This window comes from Mizuhopecten yessoensis, unplaced genomic scaffold (assembly GCF_002113885.1).
Source record: "Mizuhopecten yessoensis strain PY_sf001 unplaced genomic scaffold, ASM211388v2 scaffold4505, whole genome shotgun sequence".
NCBI classification, from domain to species: Eukaryota; Metazoa; Mollusca; class Bivalvia; order Pectinida; family Pectinidae; genus Mizuhopecten; species Mizuhopecten yessoensis.
Window position 1 is genome coordinate 180346 of NW_018405580.1, and position 19871 is coordinate 200216.

Below are 19871 nucleotides of genomic sequence, written 5' to 3' on the forward strand. Positions count from 1 at the left end.
TGAGAAATCACAAGCAGCCTGTTTTCAACTATGAACCGTACCACAGATATAGTATTATATTTTTAACTTATAGTTACATAGACATTACCAGTATATATATCGAGGTGAAAAACATGTTTTAAGGACAAATGTCCCTCACGACTGGTTTTAGAAAAAAATACAAATAAAGATCATTGTATAAGACATTTTAAATGGTTTGACATAAATATGCAAATGTCTGCTGTTTGCATGACGATTTTCAACTTCACCAAAATCAAGCGTGCCACAACATATGTATATATATACATTATTACAATACTTAAACTGTTAAAACATTCATGGATGAATGCATCGTTGATTAGTGGCTGTTTGCTCATGTCTTCAATCTTGCTCAATTACAAACTGGGGCACCTTGCACGAGGAAGACGCGGTAAAGTTTCTCTAAGACCTTATATACACCAACAGAGGGGAGGCAACTGAAAGTTCGATTGTTGTTGTTGGCATAGTTGTTCAAACACATTTTCATACAAAAAGAAAAACAACATTGTTTAAACAATGCATACAATTTAGTCTAAAAGAACTCAGTATTCAAATATTTATTAGAGCACTATTAAAAAAGCAATAATTCATGAAATTTTGTACTTTTATATGAAAAAAATATTAAATCAATGCCAAAAAATATTGAATCAGTATGATATTTATTTGTAATCTTCACTTTAAAATTTAATTTGTTTATAAAAAAAGAAAAAAAAGAAAAAGGCCTTCGTCAGAAATAAGCTATACATTACTTTAGACTAATTTCAATATTTTTGTACTTTTGTCGCTTTGTCTTTCATTTCCATATCTCAATCATGATGTTTATTTTAGCCTGTTTCTCTTTCTTTCTTTTTCTCTCTTTTTCTTTCTTCTGCTGAACTGCCATTTTCTCGTACTTTGACATCTTTCACCATTTCCATGATTCCTGCTCCTCCTTCTGTCCTTGACCTTTCATCATTGACCTTTGATCTACCGCTGCAGCCCTCTGGGTTAAGTACAAGTAGTTTTCAGTTTTGGGACAGTTTTGGCCGGCCTGGCCATGGTGCCCCACTTAAAACAGATTCTGGCAATCTAAAGGCTCATCTTGTTGGGGATGTGATAATTCGATTTCAGGATCGGTATGTACGTGATATCGAGAACCACCGTCGGCACGACAGACCCCCTGAAGAGAAGAAGAGATACTTAGATGATCTCAGTAAGTTGCAAGTGTAACGGTACCGATGAATTTGGAACATATAATACTCTATTCAGGTTTATTTTGAAGTATGGTGAATCCATAAAAAATCTATATAAGACGAATTGATCGGCACATTTTAGTTTAAACCATATTTTATTCGTGTCAATTAACATGTACAATTACAAAAGACATTTTATTCTGATTATTGGGAAACAAGAACTGTTGTACGTAACAAGCTTTGCTGATTAAACATTATTTTGAAGTATGGTAAATCCATAAAATAAAAAAAATATGACGAATTGATCGGCAAATTTTAGTTTAAACCATATTTTATTCGTGTCAATTAACATGTACAATTACAAAAAACATTTGATTCTGATGATTGGGAAACAAGTACTGTTGTACTTAACAAGCTTTGCTGATAAAACATTATTTTGAAGTATGGTAAATCCATAAAAAAATAATATAAGACGAATTGATCGGCAAATTTTAGTTTAAACCATATTTTATTCGTGTCAATTAACATGTACAATTACAAAAGACATTTGATTCTGATGATTGGGGAACAAGTACTGTTGTACGCAACAAGCTTTGCTGATAAAACATGTTTAACTTGGCAGAATATGTACATAAGAAACTGTTTAGAAAGAAAGATAGAACATGATATTAGGGATAAATAAAGTAACTGAAGGAGTTTTACCTGGTTGGATGGGTAGTTAAGTTTACATATATATTATCTTAATGAAGTGAAATTTTAGTTGCTTGTAAATTTGTCAAATTTATCAACATACACTTCGATGTCGATATTCTGCTACTAAATATGTACCCAAGAAAACGATTTACATTTTTGTTTTGTTATATTCATTATGTTTGCAGTGATTACCTACATTCAACACGATAACGAACACAGCGCGCAAATAACACTACATTAGCAACTTCCAACCCACCAATTTAAGAAAATAATACAGCGCGATACCACAAAAGTACACAATAGTTTCAATTACTAAGGCAAAGGTCATATTTGTTTGTTTGTTTGAACATACAAAATCCATTTGAAGAATTATATTTGGTGTTAAAACTTTCGACGCTGTAAACATATATATATATATAATGTGGAGACTTTTTCACACTTTAAAATGTGCCTATATGATGTTGAGACTTAAGACACCCTATCACATACTTATATCATTTGAAGACACAATAAAACTGTACCTATATGATATGCAGATGTTTAAAAAGCTTTCTTTTTTCTTTTCAGAACAACAGCAACAAGAGAAGAAATCGAATCGTCATGTAAGGGTCACACTACATGTATTTATAAATAATAGGTTTATGGATGAGGCAGAATTTGCGTGCTCGGGTGCATATTATTGGTTAGGTATCAACGTCTTTTAATTCTAATAAGAGTTCGAGGTTAATCAGCCAGTTATAAAGCAGCATGCTCATTTACTGGACAAACTTATAATTAGATGTTCAATAGCTTACTGTCTAAATGGGTGAAATGTGGAATCACGGAAAATATTCATGATGTACAATCTAATTGTCTTATGAATCCCCGCTTTTTGGCAATTACTTCATGAATTTCCGAACTGGTTTCACAAGTTATATCTATTTTTATTACTGTGGCCGAATCGTCCATGGAAAACACGAATACTTCTATTGAGTAGTTACAATAAGCAAACAAAAATCGTATTAGAACAAGTTTAGAGAATTTTTGATAAAACGATGCCGTGTGAGTGGTAAAATGAGGGATACTTACTTGAGTATGCACCAAAACGTTTGTCTACGAAACAAGAGCAGTTCTATAGCTATGGAGATCACTTTTAGTTTTTTACACATAGACACAATTATCGGGTTGCCTGGCAGTATAAACCTAACATAAGTCGTAATTCCGAAGATAAAAAAAAGTGTCAAAAGATTTAAACTGTATGCACTGGGATCACACTTTGCAATACGATGTGTATTTTGCAGTGTCACACAATTTATACATAGCTTATTCATTTGAATCTTTTATTATGCAAATCGTTTATTTTAATGTTATTTCACAAGGAGCACTGTGTTCAATGTGTTTATAATATTAACTTATATACATACTTCATCAGCCTGTTAGCTGTTCTATTTATGAACCCCACTTTAGCTGTTCTATTTATGAATCCCAAGTTAGCTGTTCTATATATGAACCCCATGTTAGCTGGTAGATATATGAACCCCTTGTTAGCGTTAGCTGTTCTATTTATGAACCCCACGTTAGCTGTTCTATTTATGAATCCCACGTTAGCTGTTCTATTTATGAATCCCACGTTAGCTGTTATATTTAAGAACCCCATGTTAGCTGGTAGATTTGTGAACCCCATGTTAGCTGGTAGATATATGAACCCCTTGTTAGCTGTTCTATTTATGAACCCCACGCTAGCTGTTCTATTTATGAACCCCACTTTAGCTGTTCTATTTATGAATCCCACGTTAGCTGTTCTATTTATGAACCCCACACTAGCTGTTCTATTTATGAACCCCATGTTAGCTGTTAGATTAAATTGATTTGACATAGCAAACGAAGTTTTACTAATATTGTTAATAATTGCTAGGAGTTAAACGTATTTGTTTCCATATTGTATGTTTCGTAAAAAGTTAATGTAGTGAGATAAAACTGCATAGTCAAATCTATCAATGTTGATTGCATTTCACTTATTAACGCAAGCAATGCTGGTCTGAGTTCAGGTGATAAGAAATGTAAATATTTTCAATTGAGGCGTTGGATAGCTTATTTATTGTAAATGATAAGGATATAATCATTTATATATGTACTCACTAACACCATACACTATAGAACTGTGTCACATTAAATGGACATTGTGGCTTTCTACGTCACTGGTGTAGGGTTTCCTATCCAAATCTTACATTGCGTGGGATCACTAACACTGCAAGCGTTGCTTGTATTGAGAAAATAAAATATGTCAATGCATAACAAAGGCCATGAATTGTTATATATTGCGTGTACTAATTAATGACATCAACTGTATCATTTATAACTGTACATTCATATTTGGTAAATATGTGTAATGTGCTATCAAATTATATATAAAATTTATAAATTATATTTATATGTAATACATGAAATGATAATACGATAATGATTAATTTGATGTACTTTGATGTGATAAATAAAAAATCTTCAATATTTTCGGATCAAGCAATGTTTCCTACGTATTACATCATGTATCTTCATTCACCGATTTATCACTGAAAATAGAGTTAGAGTCAGTCGAAACTGAAGTTGAAATTATTTCTCTGTTTACATCTAATCATATCATATCGAATGATATTATGGAATAACGTCCAATAATAGAGATACATTGTTAAACTATTTTGTTAACTATCTCGTAAAATTGAAACATGCTACTTTGTGAATTGACTCTATCAAATGTTCTGAATCTTATTGTACTTGATTTAATTGGCTAAACTGTAAAACAAGTTCATGATGATAACGTTAAATATCATAACATAAAATTGCCAAACGATGTACTAGCATAAGAAATAAATCCACAGAATAATCCATAGCTCAATTTCATATCATCAAAAAGAGAACAAAATCAGTAGTTCTTCTGATATTTTGATTGCAGACTTCAAATGGTGCTCAGGTCAGTAAGACTGTTTAGTCTTCAGATATTAATATTACAAATGCATGTGCTTTCCCTCCCTGCGTTATCTAGAACACATCGGAATGATACAACCGTTATGATTAAGTTCCGAAATTCTCATTAATATATCATGGTGTAAGTAAAAGTTGAAAACGTAACCTTTGTATGCACGTTTACCGTATGTTCAGGATGGACTCACAATAAAGAATTCCGCAACCGACCTAGATCCGTTTGAGAATGCGATCATATAACGATGTCAAAATCTAATGTTGTTTTGACGTCATAATCAGATGTCGGTCTTTTGGCATATGATCACTTCATCAGACTAACCCTGGTTAGATAGCTTGTGCCATTTGTAGTTTAACATATATCTTTAACGTGCATGCGTTTCCCTTCAGCTTATTTTAGTTCCAAAGTGATTGCATGTGAAGTACCTGATTGATCGACGCTTTGTTTGTAGCAGTACTAGTAGTAAATCACCTTCAATTAACCATTTGGTTTTCTGATTTTGTTAATTTACACTTTCCCACTCACTTAAGCTATAACGTTTATTTGAAAACCTTTTATATGGCACTTTTACGGTTTCAGATGATTTAATGTGTTAATTTTTTGATCGGGAACAAAACTGTTTCTCTATTTAGAATTTGATTTATTTGTTTATTTATAACATTTTATATTAGATAATGCCACACCCTTCCCATTATCCCTAGCCATTACTTCTTTTTTCTGTGCATTCATATTGATGCATCCATCTCTTTGAAATAATGTCAATTTGTGTTTCGTCTCTTATTTTTTCATTGTTTTTCCTCGTATTTTCTTTTCTATGTCATCACCATCTAACTCTTCTTTCTGACTTTCATCTCTATTTCTTCTTTCATCTGTCTGTCTCTACATGTTCTGTCTGCTGTCCAGTTGTCTTCTCCCTCTAAACCCATTGGGTTTAACTATATGGACTACTTTGGTCGATCTGGTCCTGGAAGTGGCGCCCCAATGATATCCGAGTCAGGCCATGTCAAAGCACAGTATCAATGCAAGGATCCGCTGATATTCTTTCAGAACCCAGATATGGCCAGAGAACAAGACCAAGGTTTGGATGGTATGCCGCCATTCCATTCTCCAGGTGAATATGATGTCTTTCTGTATATTGATTTTGATCCATAACACTATTACAGTGTATTTGAATAAATATTAACGGATACATACTGAGAATATTTGTATTACATTTTCATATATCATTCATTTTTTGCGTTAATGATTTACAGAACAACCGTTTCAAGAATAGTACTTATTTACGAAAATGTCAGTGAGTTAGTTTAATATTATGGTTTAACTAATGTTATTAATCGCAATGGAGGGTATTGTCTGATAACAATGCTGAGAACTTCCTTCTTTATAATTTAAACGTTTTCAAAGTGTGATTTTTTCTCAGCAAATATGTCAATGACATGCCAAAAGTATATTTTAATAGATCTTGCGCACCCGACTTTCATATTTGCACATCGTCGGGTTACACTTTTGAGTATGTAGAGCTCACTAGCAGAACCAGTCAAGTGCTTGACACTCAAAATAACCTAATCCATAGGTTAAGACATATATGTCTGTATCACAAAAAAGTGTTATAATACTAGTGTGTTGTGTATTGCGTTTGGAATAAGTTGACCTGCGTGCTTTTCAGGGAGGAACGGCATGGTAACAGATAGACAGCGATATGATCAAGTAAAGGAAAATCTAGGCCAGGTAGGTGTGTCAGGTTTGGTAGGCAGATATATATTTACTAATATAGAGATGTTCAAATCATTTAGAGGACTTTCTCTCTCGAACGGGTCATTTGCTTGTTTTCTTTGGGGGGGGGGGGGGTTGCAGAAATATAATTTTAAATGCAAATAACCATCTTGAACAAATGATGATAATCCTTGCAATTTAACAGCTGATTGTACAGTTAATAATCTATATCAATGTCTTACTAAATCTACAGACCCTATTTTAATATAAAAAAAATATATATAAAACTCTAGAATTGATCTTAAAGTGAGAAAAAAACCTCATAATACCTTTGATCATTGGTTCTATTTAGACGATAACCCTAATGTGTTTTGGGATACGCGACAGTTTGTCCTGTTGCAAATTGAGTTCTACTAGCTTCTTTAAAATATAAATATACGGTTTCTGCTGCCTTCATGATGTTGCAACCAAAGTTATGGCGGGTAACACTTTTCCAAGCGTTTAATTTGATATTGACAAGCGTATAAGAGTACTTTTATGAAGCAGATTAAAACTAATTTGCGATTGATACGTGCATATCGTGAATAAACTGCAGCAAATTGTTCGGGTTTTTTCTTCAATAAAATAATGCGTTATAAACAGTAACTTAAAACGCGATATTTGTGTATGTAAGTCTGAGTGTTGACATATAATTAATTGGTGCTATTAATGCGTATAAAGACAAATTTGTTCTTCAATAATATTATACTTGCACATTTTGTATTACATATATGTAATCCATGTTCTGTTGTAGTTGAGGAGAGAGAATGAGGCTTTAGAAAGGAGTAGTCCTGACCCGTTAACACATCCAGGTAAGTGTTAAACAATCAGACTCGCATTTCTTTTATTGAACATGTTTCTTTACCTCATTACTTCATGTTAACAGCTTATAATGTTTTTCTAATAGTATTACATACACTATGCAATATCATAGAAACATTGATTCACTGCATTTTGTGGTATATAGACGATGTCCATCTTTTGCTGTGTATGCAATTTCGTATTAAACATGCTATATTTTTAATACTTAAAACTTTACGGCATTTAACTCAAACAATGAAAAAACAGTGGAAAGTAAGACGTCGACTTGCCAATCTACTGTTCCAGTGATTGTTACGTTACTGACGAATAACGCGATATATCCATGCTTACAATGTGTGATGAAATACATTTTCGGATGCAATAGAAAGGCTTATTTAATCATTTGTGAAAGGATCCACGATACATTTTTTACACGTATAATATTTAAAATGGAGGAATATAACTCGAGCTTTACCTGTTAATAACTAAAAACTAAAAAGTATTTATCCGAAGGTTTCGATTGTTGTTATATTAATATGTTTGGCATTTTTACTCTCTACAATGCAAATACAGACCGTATACAACCCAATAGGAGATTCGTCCGCGCTTGGGACACGTTAGAATTGTCGAAAGCTCCTCCACACAGAGGTATCAGTGTATACACATAGAAATCCTATAGTTTGTGCCTGTATATATTGTATCATCCGCAATAGACTGCTTCTGTTAGCCGTTTAGCTTTGTAATTTAGATAATGCTGCGATTGGCCAGACTTTAGTTATCAGCAATCTCCAGCTAATCATGTTGCAAACACTTACCAAACATTAAATCATAAAATCTACATTACCGTATTATTTAAAACATTAATGATAATTCATGTTTAGTATTATCCATAGACTGAGTTTAATCAATATCAATGACGAACTAGTTTTTACCCCTAAACTCAAGAAAAAATTATAAAATGAAATAACAAAAATCAATAAATAGTTAAAAAAAAAAAAAATTCAAGATTTCATTACAAAATCAACTGAGTAATTTTGGCATTTTTATACTAAACCAACATTTGTGAAAAGTGTAAATGGTTTGCAACATGGTAATCTGAATCAATATCGCCACAGATGACGCTATTATTATCATAAGCTAACGGGTAGTGTTAACCTTGCTTTTCTGGAAAGTATGGGTTAAGTGTTTTAAAAAAATAATAATTTCGGAATGAATGTATTGTAAATTACAAATTAAGTCCTGAATGGAATTGAACTGAAAGGGAATTTTTCCCGGATGATTTAGTCTAGAAAAACTATGCTACATTAGGAGGCACGGTAGTCTTGTGGTAGGACGCCGGGCTTGTGACCGAAGGGTTGCGAGTTCGAGTTACGGCACGGTACTGTGTTGTATCTTTGAGCAAGATAATTTACTCCGTTTGTTCCAGTCTGCTAAGCTGTAAATGAGTACGTGGTTGAGCAGTGCTAGAATTGTTGAATGCTAGATGTTAGCGCCGAATTGGCAGCTCCGGCTGTATGCTACCAAGGGAGTTGAGAAAGCCATTGGCTGGCTGCAAAGGCCCTATAACCACGGATAATATTTTGTGAACCGCTTTGAGACGACCTACGAACTAGGTTGTGATAAAGCAGTATATAAGAACCTCGAATTATTATTATTATTTTTATTATTGTAGCAACGTAGTTTACTTGGTGTTACAATATCTTATATTATCAATTAGGACTGCTTTTAAGGTTATAATGACTTTTGCTATTTGACGGTTATTGATCCAATCCTGTTGTCTGAAAATATATTTCAAAAAATGATGGATGATGATTAAAGTAAGTTACTCTGAAAAACATATTTTTCACGAATAAGGTTTAATGGCTGCTGTTCACGTAGCATGACTTAACAACTTGACAGACATGTACACTGTGTGTGCGAAACAGCTATTTAAAGCATGTAGGAAAACAAAAAATTGAGATCTTAAAATATTGAATCTGTCTTAGTGAAGTAGTATACGAATGATTCTCACTCGACAAAGGGGATTTTTAGTACATAAAAGTGAATTTTGTTGTGGTTAAAAAATTGAAGACAATATATAGCCTGTATAGTTGTATTGATCTAGTATAAAATATTGTCTGCTGCCAAGGTATCATTATTCATGATATATACTTTTAACAGCGTGTGTTTTTCACTGGTTTTTACAATTTGATTTTTATATTTTAGATGCATACCTGAAACAGAAAGCGGTAAGTGAAGTATTTTAGAAGTTGTTTATTTTCTATTATTATGACCTGACCATATATATAACATCTGTAATTTATTTACATACTTGAAGTCATAGACGTATTCAATATGTCTTTCATATATCAGATTGTATATTTGACGACCAACGCTTAAACGTTGATAGCCTTTTCAATAGCAGTACTTTATTTGGGTGATCAGACAAAGATGAACTTAAAACGTTTACATAGTAGTCATATGGTTAATATAACTGCACTTCATATGGCTATTTCATTAAACATTGTAATGCTGAACCTGTCATAAATAATATTGTACTGTTTCACAAATATATATTATCATTCACTTAGTGCAGTAGTTTCTGTCGTAGAATAATTTGATTGTTCGGATACTTTAAAAAGTACCGAGCACATTTAAATCAGTAGCTTTGTATTATATATATACATGTTCAACACTGTTTCACATTTCTAGTATTTCTGCAATAAGTTTATCCTTGGCATTATATTTATGTTATTTCAATTGAAATGAAATCAGGAAACCGGTCATCTGTCGTACCGTCCCCTTTCTAAAAGTGTCATGGTGAGTTAAGTCCAGCACATGCTTTCCGTATGTCATAGGCCATTTGTCACCGCGATTCCCTTTGCAATAACGCCCACCCTCTGCTTTTGACGACACCTACTAATATCTTGAACTAATTATTGCCGAGCCGATATGGATGAATTTCATCAGTCATAATAGTACCGGGTTTTCTTAAATAATATTAGAATTAGTGATTTGCGGTAGAACAACGATTGCATCTGTATTGTTTCCTGAATTTCTGTGATCTGAAGTTGAAACAGTTCTGCATGCAACACTTTCTTCGAGTGTTATTTTGAAGTGGTGCTGAAATAATCAATAAAATCGATTTATGAACTTTATGGTTTAAATTGGCATGTTTTCTTTTCCGATCAATAGCTATATACCACTTATATTTTCTTGTTAATGGGTTATTCTTTCGTCAAAAATCCAACAAAATGTTCGAAATGATCGTAAATCTATGAAGAACTGATTCCAAAACGTGTTCTTAAAGAAAAGAGTATATTTAACGTTAATCAAAATCTCCAAACGTTAAAACAACCAGCTGGTTTGAAGAAGAAAAAACGATTAATGTGGATTCCGTCCCTTTTTCCATTTGTCATTTCCATCCATTGCTTTATAAATATGGCATACTGAAAGCATGTGCTGAGAGATTGAGCATGAACACATTATTTTGATTATCTTCTGTAGTCACCTTGCATCATGAGATTATGCAGTCATATTTAAAATCAGTTGATCCTTGACATGCCAAATGTGCCATGGGCAATCCGGTGATACTATCTATTGAGTGACAGTGAAGTATCAATACTTTCCATAACGGTTTTGTGTAAATACATGAATAAAAAATTGTGCATGCACTTATCAATATATAAAATTGATACTAGAAACCACTTGAATATACTTAGTAATTAATACAATATATGAATTAATTTTCCTCGTATATTGAATGTTGTTATATTTCATTTGTTTATTTCAAAATCGGATAAACAATTTTTGAAAATCTACATTATTGAAACGAGAAATATAAATTTTTAAATGGAATACAGTATATAATACATATATAAATCACTCCAACATTTTTGAAATGCTAATTTTATTTTGAAGACAATACTGAAATGATAGCAGCTGTTGAAAAGATTGTTCAGCATATCAGAATATATTCGACTCATTTGATAATCACCAGGATTGCCCAGAGCCACGATTTTCGGTTGATAACTATAACCTGCTTTCTTCAGATCTATACTTCTCTCGAGTCTTCATCCTTTTTTGACATCCCTCTACACACAGTATATCACTGCACCCTTTCTAACCTATCTACGTCACTATTGTCATTCTCTTAGATGTTTCAAGAATTTGACCCTTGGGGAAGGGGCGTAGGGAATCCACATAGAGATTCCGGTGGTAACGTCGCTCGATACCCATTTAAACTGGGTAGAACCCAGGAGGTATATTTGTGTTCGGTCTAACATTTGTACAGCGACGTAACTTTTCATTTCTTTTGCATCATGATTGTCATTTTAACTGCTGTAAATCACTTGTACTTCTCGAGATAAATGTTTTTGATTCTAATTTGCGAGAAAGAGAATCGATCGCAAATCCAATTTCTCACAAATATTATTGAGGCACAAGAAATTTTTTAAAAGCGTAAAATAAAAACTCACGATTTAGTGTTTTGAACGATCGAGAATGTAAGTTATTTACAGTAAACCTTTGATTTGTTTGATGTTTTAATTTTAGTTTAGTTTTAATAAAATGTGTAGTGCTTGCATCTGTTTTACGCTTTAATGTAATTAATATAACTGTTGTTCATGTAAGTCGGAGAGTTTTCATAATATCTGACCAGTTTCAAGTTTACTGGACTTAGGGAACGATTAAAACAATCTCTTTGAGTTCAGGCACATTTGCACCTTTTGTGAATGTGTAATATATATCAAAGATAATGGCCGGAGCTTGCTTAGTCCGGTTTCGTCATGCTTATCATTTTACAAGCTTTGGGGGGGGGGGGGGGGGGGGGGGGTCCATAGTCTAGGCCACCCAACCGGGGCTTTTTGCTACTTGATCCATACTTTCAGTCTACCCCAAACTGTTTGGCAAGGCTACGTTTTTTATGTGAGAACAAAAATTGGAGTTTCTGTACGAACCTGTGTACACAAACAGCTTTAATGCATGCAATTGATGGGTTCCAAACTATTAACAAGTGCGAATACTGTAAAGTTATGGTCATAAATTGCTTGTTTTTATTTTTATTTTGATTTTGAACCAATATACATAGAAAATAGGACGAATGGCCTATAAATTATGTCATTAACATTTCACAGATTTACATATATTAATTGATTGTCCGTAACAATGTTCTAGATGTTCCGTAGTAGGACATTGTTTATATCTGTGTGTACGGTCTTTCGTCGGGTTTGTGTATCTTTATGTTGCATTATTTTCAGATTTATATCTTATTCATTGCTAAACTTTAATATCTGACTAATATGGGGCTTACTGACCATTATGTGTTGTAGTGATATCTTTTAATTGATGTAACAACACCACAGTTGATATATTAGTGTTTGTTTATATGGACAAAAATCGCTTACGACAATGATCTTGCACACACTTCTTCGATAGCTGGATTTATCTATTTAAAAAATGGGAAAAGTTTGTGTCAAACCCTTTACATAATAAACAATGACATAAATGGATATTAACATTTTTTTATAATTTCCATTGTATAAACATTTCTGAAATTGTTAAATGCACAAATAGAAGCCAACCTGTGCGTCAGTAATTTAATGTTGTATTTATTGTCAAGTGTCAAGGCAGACATAACGTATGCCTTTATTTGACTGTTATATATTTGCAGGGATTCGGGCCGACCTACGGGAATTTTTACAAGACAGGTATAAGCAGTCCTAAATCAGGTTAATATTGTAGCTTCTCTCTCTAACATATATTTACCAGATCTGATGAAACCCCGATTGTAGATGTTGTTCAATGAAGTACAAACTCAGTTGAGAAATCTGCTTAATGTTTCAATTTGTATCTGAATTTTTCTGTGAAAAACCAATTTATTCGTTTATTATTTGTCGGTGACTGAGATATGTTAATGTGAATGGAATGTTGAAAAAAAATTAGAAAATATCTTATTGCTTTTCAAAACTTTCATATCTGGTAAATGTGTTTTTCTTTCTCTGATTCTTCTCATTTGTATATATTGCTTCAAAACCTATATCAATGTCGATTCCTCTTTGGAAGTGCCGTCCATTTGATTATGTAATGGTGAGTCATACATAGACATGTATCTATCAATATTACATAATTAGATGTTGTTTTATTATGTTTTGCAGTGAGTTGTGTTGACTCATTACATTACTTAAATTTACGACGTGATATTTCATTTTATCTATTTTTCTGATATAATTACTATTCGCATACTATCTAGTCAGCGGTTAAACGTTAATGTATGTTGAAATAAAGTAGTTTATTTGTATCAGATATTTCTTCTCTATCTGTATCACTACTCCTCTTTGCCGGCTTCAACTATTTTAGATATATGTATATTACTTATGCATTTACACAAGTTACCCTTCTTCACATATTGAATAATTCATTGTCTATAGTTTATTACAATGGAATATAACATTAAAATGATAAAATGATGGAAAACTATTATTGGAGGTATAAATCATTATTTCGTGGACCAAGTCCGAATCGGATTTGTAAATACCGCCATTATGCATTCATCGGTTTCATCAGCTATTTGCTTGTATCCTACCACATAAAAAGCTTATACAAATCATCGACATTACCATTCGCGTCTTACGGATGTTATTCATCACATGTTCGTTTTGGCTGGTTCATTACACATGCTATATAAATTAAAAAATCAATAGAGTTAGAAAGTAATAAAGTAACTGTTTAAACATTTACTTCAACAAATTGCAACATTCCGAATACTATTTTTATTTGAAATTTGCATACATCACCTCATTAATTTTGCATTTCACGGCTCTGATCCGTCGGACAATAGCGATGTTTTACATTTAATTGATAGTTACAGATATAATAAAAACAATGTCTTAAACATTCCCAAATGTGTGGGATGCATATTTTCTCTATGAATGATTTACATGCACATTTAGTAAAATCGCAAAAGCACTCCGCGAATCGTTGCATGTTGATGCTGGCTTAATTATGTCGGCTGGAATTCGATAAATGATATATGATGATAAATGATTTATATAGAAATACTTAAAATGTTATTTGTTATAAATCAGAATATTAATCATCTTTGTCCCCTCCGATGGAGCCGGGCATTTCTGATTATTTCAACAGAACGTAACTAGCAAGTCATTATTGCTCGCACGTATTGTCAGATTATATATTGAAAGCGTATTGCAGTGCTTTTCCATTAATACCCAGTTATACGGGCATGGGCTTTAAAAAGGACAGTGTAATCGCTATGTAAATCGGTCCATAAAATCATAAGATTCTGCGCGTTGTTATTTTATTCCGTTGCTAATAATGATATTATGTTACCAATTGTTAGCAACACGTTTCAATACCATTGAAGCAGACATATATATTCGTAGCCTTTTCTTCTCCTTATATATACATATGCTATATCATAAAGTTTTGTAATAAGCTGCTACTGGTGATGGTCTGAAAAGCTTGTACTCAAAATATTTACAGTTTCTTTTGGCTTTTGATATATACTGGATAATATTTGGTTTTGTAATACATACATATTTATAATGAGCGCTAAAACAATGTTGCACCAACATAGTTTTGAATATAATAGACTGGTTCTCTAACCTATACCACTGTTATGAGAATGTACCTTACTGTTTGCCGACAAATTATTCAGTTATCGATGTGATGTCATTTTGCCAAGGAACCATTTTTACAGCTCAGACAGAAATATCTAGGTGTCATTTGATCGTAACATTCATTGGTGATCATCGTCAAATTATCAACTTATCGATTGTAGCCCCAGACACCAATATCAGATATGATGAGAACCCATACGACAACCTCGGTAAATCGGGACCCGCCCGTAAACCAAACCGAGAGTACCTTCCTGCATACGACCCGTTCAGTAAACCAGGCGCAGGTGCACCAAGGCAGGGCGTACGCGGCGAAAGAGTCACACAAATTCAGGGACTGATGGATAGATCGGTACGTGTAACATGCAACATAAATAGTTAAATGATAATATGCATGGATAGCAATTGAGTGTTACAGTATTTGTTTATTTCAAATTTATGATTTTATCAAATTTAGAATAAGTTTAACTGTGTCAAGCTCTAAAGCAAAATAACCAGCTGCTTCCATGAATTAATAATAGAGATGATAACTGCTGTGTCGTTTGCAGATTATATAACATAACTGAACTATAGTCTCGTTTTGTTTATGTCTGATTGATGTGTGCCATGACTCATGTATACATTAATGCTGGGTAATTATTAGAAGATATACAATTGCAGAGTAACATTATCTTTTATTCAACCAATTCAACAAATCAGTCTTGAAAATCAAACCATGTTATTTGCAGTTTTTACTTAGATGAATTCAAAACAATCACTAAGATGTGTTTTTCTTAAACCTCCTATAATCATCTTTGTAAACTTGTACATATGAGAATGTGCACATTTTCATTGACAAACAAATATAGTTGCAAAGAACGAATAATGTTAAATAACTACCATTTAATACCACTATACCTAAACATGTCTTGTAGTAATTTTGTATTACCTATACAATTGAAGGAAAGTACGAAACTGGAAAAAGTGAAAAAGTACAAGAAAAGACATTTTAATTATCTTTTCAGATGCAATCTTATCTTGGGGTAAAAAATGTTCACCCGTGGAATATCAAATATCCTTTATATCTTCATCAATTCTTATCTCTAATCTGTATGTCATCCCGCCTCGCAATGCCTCCAATTGGTGCGTCATTTCTAACTTTTTACAACTGGCCGCCAGTCTGATGTGCGCTTCTTGAGATTATCTGTATTTTGATGTGATGTGTTGGCTTTAGGCGTTTCATCAGATGTGCTAAATCGAAAGCCTCTCTATTTGCAAAATTTAAATATGTCTTTATGTATCGAATAATTTTAATTTCATGTTACCCATTTGTAATTACACAATTATTTTGACCAACAATACTATACATGAAAACAATACAAACAAAGTGGCTATTCGTTTTTCATTTTCATGTTTTAATCGAACGCCATTTGCAAATATTTGAATAAGAAAACATCACAGTGGCTGGTCATGGTTTTGTTTCGTAAGGTTGTGAGACTTGTCATCTAATCTTCTGGTGTTGGATTTTTTATTTATTTTACTGGAACCTCAAACATGTTCTGACCTTTCCTTTGCGTTACACCACTATCACAATAAATTTACAGTGAAGTTTTCAAATTGAGACTTTTGGTTGTATTTTTTGTTTGAAGGGTGAGTCTGAAAGTTTAGCTTTGGCTAATTACTGCACATACATATTTCATTTTTATGTAGCCTTTTATTTGTGATTTTGAATCCGCTGGAAAAAAGGAAATTAATCGAAAGTCTCTGGTCAGGCATTTTAGAACTTTGTAGTCCGATACTGTCTGTGCAAATGTTTCATTCTACTTTCATATAAGTGAGACATACACAGTTTAGAAGCCGAATGTGGGCATGTGTGAAAAGTTCGACTGAATTCATTGTCTTTCTGAAATACTTGTTTACATTATTTATTTATTTTCGTTGTTGTCATTATTGCTAATTAGATATTGATAACTGTTCTGTGACGATTGGGCGTGTGGTAGATGTAATATATCTATGTTTGAATTAGTCTAGTACTTTCAAAACTAAATTGCTATCAATCACGTGTGTTTTTATTTCAGTCTATGGAAAATTTTGTCAAAGGAAATGTATGTGATTACAGCACGTTTTTTTTAATATTTTGTTTGACGCTTCATGTTGATCTTTATAATTGTCTGAAGGCAGAGCAGACATTATTCTTGGCGTTCCATGCGATTATAATAATTATGTATTTGTTGTATGAGATATACGTCTGTATTGAATGGACACGGGTAGTGTATCGATATGATAGAAACGTTGTTTAGGCTTATCAGAATATTTGACTTGGCGGAGCTGATCTTTTGAATAACAAAAAAAAACTCACTTAAAAGAAACATAAGAAAACCGGTTATTCGCATGCCTCATCTATTTCGGAACATTTTTAATTTGTTGACGCCACATTAAAACCCAATCAAGTCAGGTTAAGATAGGTGTACTACTATATATCATTTGGCGCAACAGCGATGTGTCTTAAGATAATGAGCTGTTATCTAAGCCGTTGAAGGAAACGATAGATACTGCTGCTTTTAATTAGGAGTGTGGGGATTTGATAGATACTGGTTTACTAGGGGGAAGGCCAGAACATGTCTTGAAGCGTGGTACCACCGTAACGACGGATTGTTTTCCATATTGAATATAATCCAGGGATATATATTTATATATATTTACGCCATATCATCACAAATGTTACTGCTTCATGTAAAACAAATCTATTATCGAAAACGTTTGTTTCACATCAGCCTGATATGTCATCAAACTATGTATGGGGTATATTCTTAAACACATATGCTTCGTTTGGCAAAGTGAATTTATTATTCAGCTGTTATGCATTAATTGGAAAATAATTTCAGAGCTTTTTAAACATCAAACCAGATGTAAGTAATTTGGTAGCTGCTACTTAAACACATAATCATAAAGTATTTTCTTTTCAAAATGGCTTGAATATTTAAGCCAAGTTCATACATATGTTAAAAAAACTGTTTGTGCTTCGTAGACATAGTCTCTATGCAAATCACTCTTTCGTTTGTCTTTTCACTTTGTTACTAAAGTTATGAGCTACTTTATGTTTTCAATTACAATGCAAATACTGCATTTACATTCGTAGCTTTTCTGAATAAAATCCTTCATATGATCATAGCAAGAACCTTGGTATACCTGTGTTATATAAGGTAAATTCATATGAATATGATGGTTTCTGTTCTATTTGACACAGCCAAATGTCTCAATAGTAGGAATAAATCAATTGATAAAACATTTCTTGTTTACGGAAAGAAAGAAATAAGGAAAAAAGCAAATATCGATAGGCTATAGTTTTAGATCTCTTTCCGTCTATGCTATTTTGTCTTACCTGTATCGCCACCCATTTCTATTCAAGCACCCTATTATATGTTGCTGGCACACGTTTGAATGTTGCACTGAACTGTATTGTGTTTCTGTTTTCTCAACATTGTATTTATTCTTTTAATATAACATTTTGATATGCATATATATATTTAAATACATACTGGATTGTTTGAGTTGAAATGTTCACTGAATTTTATTTAAGTTTGTATTTTGTATTACCTTTAATACATCTGTGAAGTTACTTTCTTTTTGATGTATTTGTATGGATTTGAATTCCTGAATTTATACCCGGTCATTAAAATATATATATATATAACTCAAATTGTCAAATATGTTGAAGGTTTTGCGCTACTTTTAAATTATATCATTCAATTTAATGTTAAATGATATGGTTATCAGTCATTATTCAGATTTGGCAATATCCTGTTGTGTTGAGAGAAAAAAGATAATAAACTGCTGATTTTAAAAAAGACGAACTTACTCTTGTTTCAATATTGATTTTGTCCTTGCTAGATTAAAAAAAAAGATCTTTAACTGTTTTATAACTGCATGAAAATTCATGAACATAGGTCACTTTTCCCAGAAAAAGATTTGTTCACATCCCGATTCCGTTTTAAGGATAACCTTTTAAGTTGACACTAACAGTGTAAAATGGATCATGTATTACCCCTGAGCTGATGTGTTATTATGTACTAAAGAAGCGTAAATATCTCAGATGTATATGTAAGGAAACACTCTGAATGACATCTTTGGCTAAATAGATATTCGATCCAATTGACAAACATGTAAATAAAAGGACTTTTGTATATATATCTATTGTTATGTAATATCCAATGACCTGTACATTCCTGTCTTTGAACGAATCCTTTTGCAAATAAAGATAGGAATTTGACAGTGATATAAACTGAAATTATTTGTCAACTATTTGTCAATAATTTATAAAAGTAAAAGTGTCGATTAGACAATGCTATTTAAATGTGACCTAAAGGAAATGATTTTTATTGTCTTCATCCATGGCCTATATGTTCCCATTTTTAAGAGAAATTTACAATGACGATAAAGATTTTCTAGTGATTAAAATAGAAGGGAAACATTGCAATTGATAAGGACATATGTTGTTCCCACCTAGGGTGCGCATTTGTGACCACCCTTATATAACCCTAAATTATGAAATAAAAATACAAATAAGAGCGTGTTAATGAAGTGAGCCCTAACAACAATGTATTAATCATAATATAACTAGTTTGTGTTGGATAAAAACATACGGTAATGAATCATCGTTGAAGTCTGCATGTGTTATATAATGTGGTTTTTTTTCCAACAGAGGCAGGAAGAAGAAAGAATGAACGAGAAGATAATGCAGAAAAAATATCGTGAAGACCTGGGTGAGTTATGACATGTAATCATCGCTTGATATCGTATTACGAGCATGACTTGACCATGTAAAATAGAGTTTTCCCATGATGGAAAGTTTAAAAAATTAGAAAGAATATTTCAGTTCCTGAGAAT

At 32.5% G+C, this 19871-nt stretch overlaps 1 protein-coding gene across 3 annotated transcripts in view; it reads left to right on the plus strand.

Moving 5' to 3' along the window:
- The window catches only part of LOC110449121, a 93030-nt gene that overhangs the window by 57468 nt on the left and 15691 nt on the right, over window positions 1-19871 (plus strand). Inside the window, exons 11-23 of one of the 3 annotated variants that reach the window (XM_021495756.1) lie at window positions 997-1210; window positions 2451-2485; window positions 4813-4830; window positions 5887-5950; window positions 6506-6567; window positions 7346-7403; window positions 9598-9620; window positions 11529-11633; window positions 13043-13100; window positions 15170-15357; window positions 17063-17089; window positions 17870-17893; window positions 19687-19747. In XM_021495756.1, the coding sequence (XP_021351431.1) occupies window positions 997-1210; window positions 2451-2485; window positions 4813-4830; window positions 5887-5950; window positions 6506-6567; window positions 7346-7403; window positions 9598-9620; window positions 11529-11633; window positions 13043-13100; window positions 15170-15357; window positions 17063-17089; window positions 17870-17893; window positions 19687-19747 (937 nt within the window). The remainder of the gene's footprint in view (window positions 1-996; window positions 1211-2450; window positions 2486-4812; window positions 4831-5886; window positions 5951-6505; window positions 6568-7345; window positions 7404-9597; window positions 9621-11528; window positions 11634-13042; window positions 13101-15169; window positions 15358-17062; window positions 17090-17869; window positions 17894-19686; window positions 19748-19871) is intronic. The other 2 variants (XM_021495758.1, XM_021495759.1) reach the window with 2 other exon arrangements.